Here is a 12,840-nt window from a genome sequence, read left to right on the forward strand (position 1 = left end):
AGATTGGTTTGTTTGTACACGATACATACGAGATCAAGAAGGGGACGGGATATAACTCAGCTCACCTTGACATGGTCGAAGTCATCAGTTCGAGCCTGATTATTCCTAAAGCCGATGTGGGATTTTTCTACTTTGATTTACTCCCGGCCATGAGCGAACGGGAATGGATAAAAAGCTTGTGGAGTTGATGTGATAGGGTAGAGTTTGCTATACTGCTGGTGGTGAACTCCAAGCTAATAATCTAAAACGCATGGATAATATTGAGCAATGGTTAATTTAGTATTTGTGGCTTTCGTAGCAGGTGTCACCTTGCAGGACATTTTTGAAGAAAAAAAAATACATGTATGATAACATGCATATATGAGCATGACTACCGGTCAGAATCTATGATATAGTATAATCTTCAGAAAGATCACGAATTGGTCAGGAGTATGACCTACATGCTCCACCCATGGGGTTATCCACTGGAAGCCTAGTGGCACTTGTCAGCCATGTTGGTGACACGTATTGATTGAAAACTAACAATTCAAGGAACGATCCATTGCTCGGTTGCTGTTAAATGTAGCTGCTTGTTCCAATGTTCAGGAGGATATCGCTTATTGTTTACTGCCCGATTAGCGCTGAATTAGAGATTAATCAGAAATCAGCCGGTTACACCATTTTACCGGCCGACTATTACTTGGCCTGATTTTTTTTGTAAATCCCAGGCTCCCAACACTACAAATATTAAGATATGCTATAATATTCAACACAAAAATATTCAACCAATCCTCGCCGATTAGGTCGGTGCTCGATCGGGTCTTTGTCTCCCCCTCATGGGAGATGAATTTCCCTTTGTGCACTCTCACGGCGGTTACTAGGATTGGTTCCGACCATTGCCCACTAGTGCTGGACAATGGTGAGAAGGGTCTCGTTCGCTCCCCACGGTTCTTCTTCCAGACGTGGTGGTTCGGTGTTCCAGGCTTTGGGGAGATGGTGAAGGGCAAGATCCAGCAAGCCTTGGGTACGGTGCGTTCTCCTTGCTCCAGTATTGATGCTTGGCAAAACATTGCCCGGTGCTTGCGACAATTCCTCAAGGGATGGGGTGCTAACTTAGGCAAGGAGCGGAGGGTCTTTAGGGAGGATCTGATCAGGCATATTGAACAGCTAGACCTGACTGCTGATGCGGGTGGGCTGGATGACGAGGGCTGGTCCCTCCGCTATACCCTGGAGGATCAGATAATCGCCTTGGACTCTTTAGAGGAGGAATACTGGAGACAGAGAAGCAGGGTTCGTTGGACACTAAAAGGGAATGCGTGCACGGCCTACTTTCACGCCTTCGCCAATGGGAGACGACGGAAATGCATGATCCCTCGTCTGCTAACGGATGCCGGGGAGGTTTCCGTGCAGCAGGACTTGGTGGACCACATTTACGATTTCTACAAGGGACTTATGGGGGCGGCCGGGGAGAAGAGGGTCTTCTCCCTCGCTCCCAATCTATGGCCGACTGAGGCGTGGATCTCCGAAGGGGACAACGCGGAGCTTGAACTTACCTTCACGGCGGAGGAGCTGGATTCAGTGCTTGCTAGCATGAAGCCGGACTCCGCTCCAGGGCCGGATGGGCTGCCGGTGGCCTTCTTCAAGAATTTTTGGGAAATTCTTAAGGGCCCCATTCTTGCTATCCTAAACGACTTCACTCTAGGGAGAGTGGACATTGCGCGGCTGAACTATGGCATTATCTCGCTTATTCCGAAGGTTAGAGGGGCAGATTCCATCAAGCAATACCGACCCATCGCCCTTATTAACGTAATCTTTAAGTTCATCGCGAAGGCCTATGCGACTAGATTGACCCCGATAGCTCATAGGACGTTTGATAGGAGTCAAACTGCTTTCATCAAAGGTCGCTGCCTACACGAGGGAGTGTTGGCCCTACACGAGATTGCTCACGAACTACGCTATAAGAAGCTAAAGGGGCTGCTTCTTAAGCTAGACTTCGAAAAAGCTTATGACAGAGTCAATTGGGAGTTCCTACGTGAAGTACTGTTGAGGAAGGGATTCTCAGCAGGCGTGGTGCATAGACTTATGCAGCTTGTCTCGGGAGGACAAACTGCGATTAACATCAATGGTGAGGTTGGGCCCTACTTCAGAAACGCCAGGGGGGTGCGACAAGGTGACCCACTCTCACCGATCCTCTTTGACTTTATGGTTGATGCCCTAGCGGCCATCCTGACAAGGGCCAAGGAGAGTGGTCACATACAAGGGGTGGTGCCACACCTGATCCCAGGGGGGGTCACCCATCTGCAGTATGCGGATGATACAATGGTTATGATTGAACCCTCGACCGTTGGGATTGCAAATCTGAAGCTTCCGCTTCTTTGCTTTGAGAACATGTCGGGGTTGAAGATTAACTTCAACAAGAGCGAAGCGGTTGTGACTGAAAGATCGAGATGTCGCCTAGAGGGGGGGGGGGGGTGAATAGGCAATTAAAAACTCTTACGGATTTGTCTTGTAATAGTGCGGAATTAAACTATCGTTTAGTTTACAAGCACAAACCCTAAATATGCTAAGCCCAACTAAGTGTAACAATGGCAACTAGAGCTAAGCAAGATAGGCACAAGATATATGTAGCACAAGTGATAGCAAGATATATGTACTTCAAGCACGATGTCTATCACAAGGAAAGAGAGCTCGGGTATAGAAATAACCGAGGCACGCGGAGACGAGGATGTATTCCCGTGTTCCCTTCCTTTGCAAGAAGGTACGCCACGTTTGGAGGAGTGGATGTCCCACGAAGGATTCCCCGCGCCACGAAGGCTCACCCTATTCTCCGAACCACACCCACGAAGGATAATGGCCCTTTCCTTATGGTTAGCTTTTCCTCCGCTCCGGAGATGGCAAGCTCCACAACCACTTCACAAGCTCCACGAAGGAGAAGCCCGGGCCTCTTCACAATCTTCTTGAAGAGATCACCGGAGCACCAACCGCCAAGCCAACTAGGAGGTCTTCCTCCAAGAGTAACAAGCTCACGGTCTCTCACTCGAACTAACCATGGTGGAGAGCTCAACACTATGCAATGATGCAAAGCAAGAACACTAGAGGTGTTCAAGTCCTTCACTCTCAAATCCCACCCAAGCAACAAATGCTAAGATGAGATTGGAGAGGAAGAACAATGGGGAAAGTCAACAAAAGACTCCAAGATCTAGATCCAAAGGGTTCCCCTCACTTAGAGGAGAAAATGATTGGTGGGGATGTAGATCTAGATCTCCTCTCTTAGATCCCTCAAGAAATAGCAAGAGTTATGGGAGGAATCAAAGGGGAGAGCAAGTTCTTCAAAATGGAACAATGGAGGAGAGAGAATGGGAAGAACTACTTGCTCAAGGTGGAAGAAAGGTCTATTTATAGCTAGGAGCAAATAAAACCGTTGGGGGGAAAAGGACAAGAAAACAAAACGGGCCCAAAAAGTGCCCCAGCCGGCTGCCAGGCCGGCCGACCGGAAATGGCGCTGACCAGCCCAGCTGGGCGCCCGGTCGGGCCGGCCCACTGGCCGGGCGGGGCGGCAGCCGCTGGGCGTCATATAGGCAAGGGGCGCGCGGTCCGGTGGGGCATCCGGCTGGGCCGGGGTGGCAGCCGAGCGGCCCGTAGGTAACCGGTGCCCGGGCCGGAGGAAGTCGCCAGGCCCACGGGATCCCGCCCCGGATGGCACAGTGCCTGTGCCGGTTTCGACCGGGTGGGCCGGCGCCTGGCCCGGTCCGGTTGGCGCCCGGTTGTGGACCGGGTGGGCCGGCGGCTGGGCCGGTCGGCCGGCTGGCCCTTGCCCTTTTCTTTTTCTTCTTTTACCCTTTCTTTAATAACAAATGCTCCCGAACTCCGATTCGAATGAAACCAATTTTGTTTGAGAGATAAGAACAAATGCTATCCTATGAAAAGTGAAAACACAATAATATGTAGGAGGGGATTTTATCATGAATATAAAAGGTAGAACCTTATATCATGAATAACCGACAAAATCACCCAACCTCGAAAACGCAATAGAAGATGCATGCGAACACCGTTTTCGATGAACTTGGGCTTGTTGTAAAGCTAGCAACAAGCTCAAGAACCTTACACATAGAAACACCAAGAAGCAATAAGAATATGCAAAGTATGCAAAGGATTAAGCTCCCTAAGACGATGTGATCAAGTTACCCAACCGAAAGCCCCTCTTAATAGTGCGGCTATCTATCCTATAATCCGGTCTCCCAACATCCACCTTGAGACCGGTAAAAGGAAAACCTAGCAAGGCCATACCTTTGCCTTGCGCATCCCGCTCGATCTTGATGATAACTCTTCAAGCTTCACTCAAGCCAGAATGCCTCACTTGATCAATGTTGCTTTGTGAAGACTCACAAATGCTCCCCCATACACTATGATGGGAAAGCTCCATTGATGCACATCTTCACATGTCCATTATCACCAAATGGACGACAAGCTTCAAGCATGTGATTCACTCAAGATGCTCATCTTGAACTTGCCCAACTCAACCTTGTATCTTCTCATACTCACATAAGATAGAGCATGGCTAATATTGAGTTCCACATAAGAACTCCATCTTCATTTCTTCTTCTTGATCATATCACATATATATATCTTCATACCGATGATCTTGATGCCAATACACAAGGTATACCTTTATCTTCATGGCATCCATACTTGAATCCAACCCATGGAGTACAAGTAGTACCTATGGAATATTCCTTCATATAAACTCAATGAAAACATTAGTCCATAGGGGTTGTCATTAATTACCAAAACCACACATAGGGGCAATATACCCTTACAATCTCCCCCATTTTGGTAATTGATGACAACCACAATAAGAGGGTTTATATAATGAATATTAGAAAAAAGTACGCAACTTATCCGAGAATAAGTTGTATACAAGAGGTTGTATTTGATATGGTCAAGTAACACAAAGCTACTAGGCCATATCAAAACCGGCTCTACTCACATAACTACAACAAATGCAAGGGATGTGAGTAGAACCAATATATATAGAGAAAACTCCCCCACAATGTATGCACGTGTGATGAACATGAATTCATTGCATACATTGTCAAGATTAACCTTTGCGATAGTTTCCACTATATATATACAACCATGCAAGACATATAAATATGGAACACATGAGAGGTAAAACACTTAAGCACAAACCAAACTTAAGTATAAAACCATTCCCTTAAACCCTCTAAACTTCTCCCCCATTGGCATCGAGTGCCAAAATGGGTGACAAATTTAGAAAGCCAATATAATGTGAGATCCTCCCTAAAGTGTGCACTTCTCATAATTTGAGTGGAATCAAATGCACATATCCAATGATGAATACTTGAAGGAAGTCAAACTATATTGAGGATCAAAGATTGCATAAGAATAACATGATGGAGAAAGGTTTCACAAATAAAGCAAGCAATCAAACATCCAATTGGACAAACAAAGATATCATGATAAGAGAGATATAGTGCTCTAAATAAATATAAGAAAGCTCCCCAAGGTTCGTGCACAATTTATAATGTTTGGATTTGAATACAATATGCATAAACATGGAATCCTCACTCCCTATATATCATTTAGAACACAACTAAGATAAAGAGAATATGCTTATCAAGAACAACTTTAGTCCAACAATTACGAGATATGAGTGCATGAAGAAAATAAATAAACCAAGCACTCATAAATCTTCTTTACCAACCCACTAAAAATAAAGGGGTAAAAGATGGTCGGCAAAGAACAAGGATATCAAGGTGATGGATTAACGCTGTTATGTATATGAGTTTCTAAAGTGGACAAAGTGATCCATAAAGAAACATGCACACACAAGAGGTTAACAAAATATATAAGACAAGATATCCAAGATGAAGTCATAAAATATACCAAAGGATGTTTGCTGAAGAAGCATATATAGCCTATGGCTCCAATTTTCACTTATGGTATATGAATGAACTTCAACCAAGTTAAATCTAAAAAACATCACAACTAACAATAAGGGAAGTAAAGCTAGTTGGAGTGTTTTGAGAAAGGCAACAAGTATCAAAAATACGGATTTCTTTCACAAATTCATCAATATTGCACACAAGAGCTCTTTAAGGAATTGATATGCAATAAATTGCAAGAGGGCATATTTGTGATAGGTGAAACATAAAATATGATATATATAACCTATCATATGCATCTTCTCAAATTACTCAAATGTACAATAAGAAGTTTTCTTTAAAAGGATTTTTCAAGAATCGCAATATTTTCGAAATAAAGAATTTCATGCCAAGATGCAACCTACAAGAGGTTGGATCCTATATGAGTATGCATGAATAAGATACTAGCAATGTCATGATGTAGTAGATAAGAGTTCATCGATCATCCTAGCTTGACTCCAATTCTCATATGGTGACAACACCTTACTTATAGATGAGACAAGCCTCCATTGCATCTCCAATGTACCTAAAACATCATTCAAGTACATCTTGTCCCCCAAAGTTATTGGGTCCAACATGGTTAGACTAACCACAATATATAGGACACACTCCATATAAATATGTGCATATTTTGGATGAAATTTGAATTTCATGCACATCTTAGCCATTTAGGATTTGATGGAGTATACCCTATATAATGGATCAAAAGAAAGCAAGCATGCTACAAGTATAAACAAATTACATATAAGCATGCACCAAAACTTTTAAAGATCCAAGAAAGATATACTTTGGACAAAAACACCAAAAGAATTAAATAAGGCATAGAGGTGTGATAACCCACAAGTATAGGGGATCGCAACAGTCTTCGAGGGAAGTAAAACCCAAATTTATTGATTCGACACAAGGGGAGGTAAAGAATACTTATAAGCCTTAACAACTGAGTTGTCAATTCAGCTGCACCTGGAAAAGTGTAAGGGTATTTTACCCTTATCCATTATTTTGGTAACAATGACACCGTGCTAGAGTATTTGACCTAATACGTTTATAAGGATTATCTCAGGTATTAGGCAAAGAGGCATAAATGGTGTATCAAAGGAACAAGAAGGCTAAAGGAGACCCCCCACTTCAACAACAATCGAAAAGGGGTCTACAGCAGAAATCCAGTCTGCCACCCGGTTGGACCGGGCTCCAGACCGGCTGGTCCGGCGTGCGGTCCGGTCGACCGGGCGCCAACCGGGCTCCAAACCAACGCCTGAAGAATCCGGTTTGCCGCCCGGTCAGCCGGCCTCTAGACCGGCGAGTCCGGCGTATGGTCCGGTCGACCGGGCGCCAACCGGGCGCCAACCGGAGGAGCTCCTGGACGAAGAAAAGAGGGATCCGGCCCAGCATCCGGTCACAACCGGCTGGTCCGGTCACTGGTCCGGTCTGACCGGCCTCCAGACCGGACAGTCCGGTCAGGGGTCCGGTTGACCGGGTTTGTCGAGAGAAAAGCTGAGGTGTCAAGTGATCAACGGCCATATTTCGAAGAACACTATAAATAGGCCTTCTCCTACCTCAGAACACTTAGGCACTACACTACAAGCTGTTCTTGAGCTCTCTCTCTCTTACTCCATTACTAGAAACACCAAAAGCCTCCGATCTCCCTCCTCCTCCACCCAAACTCAAATCCCTCCGTAGAATCACTAGAGGAGGACCCGATCTACTGTTCTACCAAGCCAAATCTCATTCCCCTTTGTATTCATCGAGAAGCTTGCTTCCTATGGTTCCTTGGAAACCCTAGGTGGGCAAGAGGAGTCCGGAAAGCATCCGGGATGTGGATTTGCTCCGGGCAAGATTGTGAAGGTTTGGAGGCTACCTCAAAGTCTACCACAAGTGAGTGAGCTATTCCTTCGTGGGATAGGCTCCGGAGAATAGGGTGAGCCTTCGTGGCGTGGGGAATCCTTCGTGGGACCTCCACCCCTTCAAACGTGACGTACCTTCTTGCAAAGGAAGGGAACACGGGAATACATCCTCGTCTCCGCGTGCTATCGGTTATCTCTAACTGAACTCCTTACTTGTGATTTAAATGCCTGAGAGAGCCTTCGTGCTCGAGTTAGTTGTATCCTCATCTAGGTTGCTTCACCTAGTTTGCATTAGGCTCACCTTTATATTCCGCAAAGCCTAATATTGCAAAGAGAGAATTAAAATCTGTAGAAACCTATTCACCCCCCTCTAGGTTTACCATCTCTATACTTTCAATTGGTATTAGAGCCTGGACTCTTATTAAGGGCTTCACCGCCTTAAGAGTGAGATGGATAAACTATTCGAGGGTCTAGATGAAAACTCTAACCTTTCGGTTAAAGAGATGAAATCTAGATTCTTGGCATATGATGCCGAGAAGAAGAAAAAGGAGGATGAACTACAAAGCCAAATGGCAGAGATGTCTGCCATGCTTAAGAACTTGACTAGTGGGCCTCCTAGTACGGCTTCGGCCTCACTAGGGAGCTATCGCGAAGTCAACCATGACTATCCCAAAAACACTTCACCCATGCCTCATATAAACCATAATGGGAATGTTCCCCATTTTGATGGAACTCACTTTCCTTTTTGGAAATCTTCTATGGAATCTCATATTCGCAGCTGCAGTGTGGAGTTGTGGAAGATCATTATTCATGGATACCGGGAGCAACAAGATCCCATTTGGTTGACCTCCACCGAATTCTACAACCGTCAACTCAACGCCTCCGCACGTGACAAGATTAGGAGTGGCATCAACCGCAAGCTCCTTGATCAAGTCAATGACATAGACTCCGCTAAAGAGTTGTGGGATCGAATCATAGTACTCCAAGAGGGAACCGATTTGATCCAATCAGCTCCTTATGAGACCGCAAAGCAAGAGGCCCATCAATTCATGATTCGAGAAGGAGAGTCTGTGGCCGATGCTTATGCAAGACTTGGTGCCCTTAGAGTAAGGGTCAAGGGACTTGGTGTTGAGAAGTACAATGACGGCTTCGAGATGAATGAAGCATTCATAAAGTCAAAGGTCATTGCTATGATTGCCGTCAATCAAGAAGACACCAACCTTGCACTCAACTTGCAAATCATGACCAAGAGTGCCGATCTCAACTCCGATGATCTAGTCTCCTATATGGCCGCCAATGAAAACATGGCCAAAGCGGGAAAGAGGCTCATGGGAATGAACCGTGTTGATGAAGCCTCACGCAACCATGAAGCGCCACACAACCTTGCTCTCAAAGCTAGGGCCGATCATGGAAGCAAAGAAGACTATGAAATTGAAGAAGATGAAGAGATGACTTCAACTAGTGATATTGCTACCGACTTTGCTTTCTTTGCCAAGAAGTACAAGGCAAAGTTCCCTACGCTCCTCAACGACAAGAAGAAGAAGAGAACTTGCTACAATTGTGATGAAGATAGCCACTTTGCAAATGAGTGCCCTTATGAGAAAAGGGTAGACAAGCCAAGATTCATCAAAGGGGTCAAGCCAAGATTGAAGCCAAACCCAATCAACGATCGATACAAGAAGAACAAGGGAAGAGCCTTTGTTGGGGCCGAGTACTTGTCCGATGATGAAGAGGAAGATGAGGAGAAGGAGGCCGGAGTGGCCGGTTTGGCTTTCTCTAAGCCCGGGTCACTCTTCACATATGACTACTCCACGGAGAATGATGTTGGTTCTTCCTTCATGGCAAGAAAAACTCAAGATGATGACTCCGATGACTCTCCCTCACCTACAATCGTTGGCTCTTGTCTTATGGCAAGGGAAACCAAGTTAATGGAACCTCCACCTTCCCTATCTAGTGTTCTTGATGACGAAAACGAAAATCAAGAAGAATTAATTGTGCTTAAGGAACTCTATGATGTTAGATGCACCCTTCGTGGTGAAGCTATTGTCAAGTTTGATTTCTTGATGGACTCACTCAAAGAAAAGGATGAGTCCATTGAGGAATTAGAATATCATTTGAATGAGAAGGAACGGAGATTCAATCTCCTAAGACAAGAGCTAAAAACCGAAAGGTGCATATCTCAAGGCCTTAAGCAACAAATTGAAACTTATGAACTTGATAAAGTTAAGGACCTAGAAACTATTGATAGGGCTCAATCATTGACCCAAGAGCTCAATGCCTCAAAGGAGGAGCTTGAAGTTGCTCATGCTTCTCTCACTAGGGATCTTGACCACCTTGAAAAGGCTAACAAGCTTGTCAAGGATGAGCTCAAGAAACTTGGAGAGAACCATGATCTACTCCAAGAATCCTACAAAAAGGCTCTTGAATCAATGAAGGATCCCATTGATGTTGAAAAGCTTGCTTATTCCTCCACTTCCTTTACTAGTGAGCATGCTAAACTTGTTGAGGAACATGTTCGTTTACAAGAGGAACTTTCTTTGCATGTTGAGACCAATGCATATCTTGAATCCTTGGTGACCAAATATGGTCTTGACTAACATCCTAATGAATCTTCTTGTGAGAAAGCATCTATTCTTGAGGAAAATGTTAGGTTAACAAAGGAACTTGCAAAGTTCACCACCGCCAAGAACAAGATGGGATTGGATGACCTCTTGAGTAAGCAAAGGTCAAACAATCAAAAGTATGGACTTGGATATGTTCCCAAGTCCCACAAGAAGAACAACTACAAGAAGGAGAAACCCGCTCAAGATAAGAACAAGAAGGTCACTAATAATGGCAAAGCCTCAAAGGGCAAAGCCACTAGTGGTGACCGCACGGGGCCAAACGATCACTATGCGTTATTTGTTGATTATTATGGTGATATCTATGCTAACTATGTTGGCCCTCCTAATGGCTATGCTTATAGAGAGTACTCAATTTGGGTACCAAAAGATATTGTTGCCATTGCAAAGGAACCCATTAATCGATGGGTTCCTAAATCCTCTACTTGATTTTGTAGGGGTATTCCTCTGGTGGTCCAAAATGGGTGTTTGATAGTGGATGCACCAATCACATGACCGGAGGAAGAGGTGTGCTTGATCAATTCATTGAAGATATCAACAAGAAGTCAAGCATCACCTTTGGTGACAACTCAAAGGGAAAGGTACTTGGGTATGGCAAGGTAGCAATCTCTAAGGACTTGTGCCTTGAGACGGTTATGCTTGTTGAATCCCTTGGCTATAACTTACTTTCTATATATCATCTTGCCGATGCCGGTTACAATTCATATTTCACTAATTATTGTGTGAAAGTCTTTAGGAGTGACAATCTCAAATTGGTCCTTGTTGGATATGTGGAGAACAACCTTTACGTGGTTGACCTCTCGAAAGAGAGCCCCTCTCCCTCCACATGTCTAATGGCGGCCAAGCATGAAGAAGGTTGGTTGTGGCATCGCCGCCTTGGTCATGTTAACATGAGAAATCTTAAACAATTCCTAAAGGGTGAGCACATTGTGGGACTAACCGGCATTTCTTTTGAGAAAGATCATGTTTGTAGTGCATGTGTAGCCGGAAAGCAACTCAAGAAGAAGCATCCTATCAAGAGTATTGTTACCACATCTAGGCCTTTGGAGCTCCTTCATTTGGATCTCTTTGGGCCATCACATTATGATACTCTTGGTGGAAGCAACTATGGACTTGTCATTGTTGATGATTACTCAAGATACTCTTGGGTCTTTCTCCTTAAGTCTAAGGCGAGACCCATAGAGAGTTCATCACCTTCGCCAAGAAAGCTCTACGTATGTATGAATCCGAGATCAAGGCAATTAGGACCGACAATGGCACCGAGTTCAAGAACTACACTATGCAAGAGTTTGTTGATGATGAGGGCATCAAGCATGAGTTTTCGGCGCCATACACCCCTCAACAAAATGGTGTTGTTGAAAGGAAGAACCGGACTATCATTGAGATGGCAAGAACCATGTTGAGTGAATTCAACTCACCCCACAACTTTTGGGGAGAAGCTGTCAACACCCGGATTTTTAAGTCCGGATGCCTATTATGTCATACATCGCAATCCCAGGAATATTGTTGTTGCGAGGCATAATAGTTAAGTATCACAGTCATCATTCATTACAAACCATATCGTCTTACAATTGGAATCACATGATCCATATTACACGAATAGTTGATCTATTGATCAACACAAAAAAAAAGTTCATAGCGGAAGTGTAAGATACAAGGACTCTTTAGTCCACAGGCCAACGTCTGACGTCAGAAGATTCCCTAGTTGTCGTAGACATCTTGGTTGCCGTCATCTTGATAGTTATGCTCCTCTTCATAGTCTGGCCATTTGAATAGCCAGGGACACAACCGTGAGTACTTTAAAGTACTCGCAAACTAATACTAGTGTAAGTGCTAGACATTTCTAGTAAGGTTTGCTAAGCTCTAGTTTATTGGCATAAAGCCAATTTTAGTTCACAAGTATTTGAGTAAAACCTTATTCATGTGCTAACTAACTCAAGTGGGAACATTAGTGTCATTCCCACCATTCAAGTGGTGATTTCAATTCAATTCACCATTTCACAAGTCATTTCACCCATTTCATTTCAACATCTTTTTCAAGAATTTGACATTGGAAACTGTATGGCCTTTCCAACCGTCCGTATCCGTGGACACGGCTATTCGAATAGATTGACACTCTGCAGAGGTTGCACACTTGTGCCACAACATTTGATTTCATCCGTCGGGATTACCCCGAATCATCGTAACATGGTACGCGGATCATCAACCATAACCTTTCACTTATAAATCCTAGTATGAGCACCTCTCCCCATGAGCTTGGCCTCCCAGTGAAGACCAACTGTCAACCTGGGAACTGCACAGGGCTTGGCTGTACAATTCACCTCAATTCACATCATTTCTCAACAACGGAGGTGATACGTCCAAAACGTATCTACTTTCCCGAACTCTTTTGCTATTGTTTTGCCTCTAATTTGTGTATTTTGGTAGCAACTAACACGGACTAACGCTGTTTTC

The 12,840-nt window shown here is 44.4% G+C and overlaps 1 protein-coding gene across 1 annotated transcript in view; it reads left to right on the forward strand.

Annotated features, from left to right (window-relative positions):
- The first annotated feature begins 822 nt into the window (after positions 1–822).
- LOC127329250 (uncharacterized) overlaps positions 823–12,840 on the forward strand; it is a 94,936-nt gene continuing 82,918 nt past the window's right edge. Inside the window, exon 1 of the mRNA XM_051355781.1 lies at positions 823–1,734. Within this exon, the coding sequence (XP_051211741.1) occupies positions 823–1,734 (912 nt within the window). The remainder of the gene's footprint in view (positions 1,735–12,840) is intronic.

Source organism: Lolium perenne, chromosome 2 (assembly GCF_019359855.2).
Source record: "Lolium perenne isolate Kyuss_39 chromosome 2, Kyuss_2.0, whole genome shotgun sequence".
Classification (NCBI taxonomy): domain Eukaryota; kingdom Viridiplantae; phylum Streptophyta; class Magnoliopsida; order Poales; family Poaceae; genus Lolium; species Lolium perenne.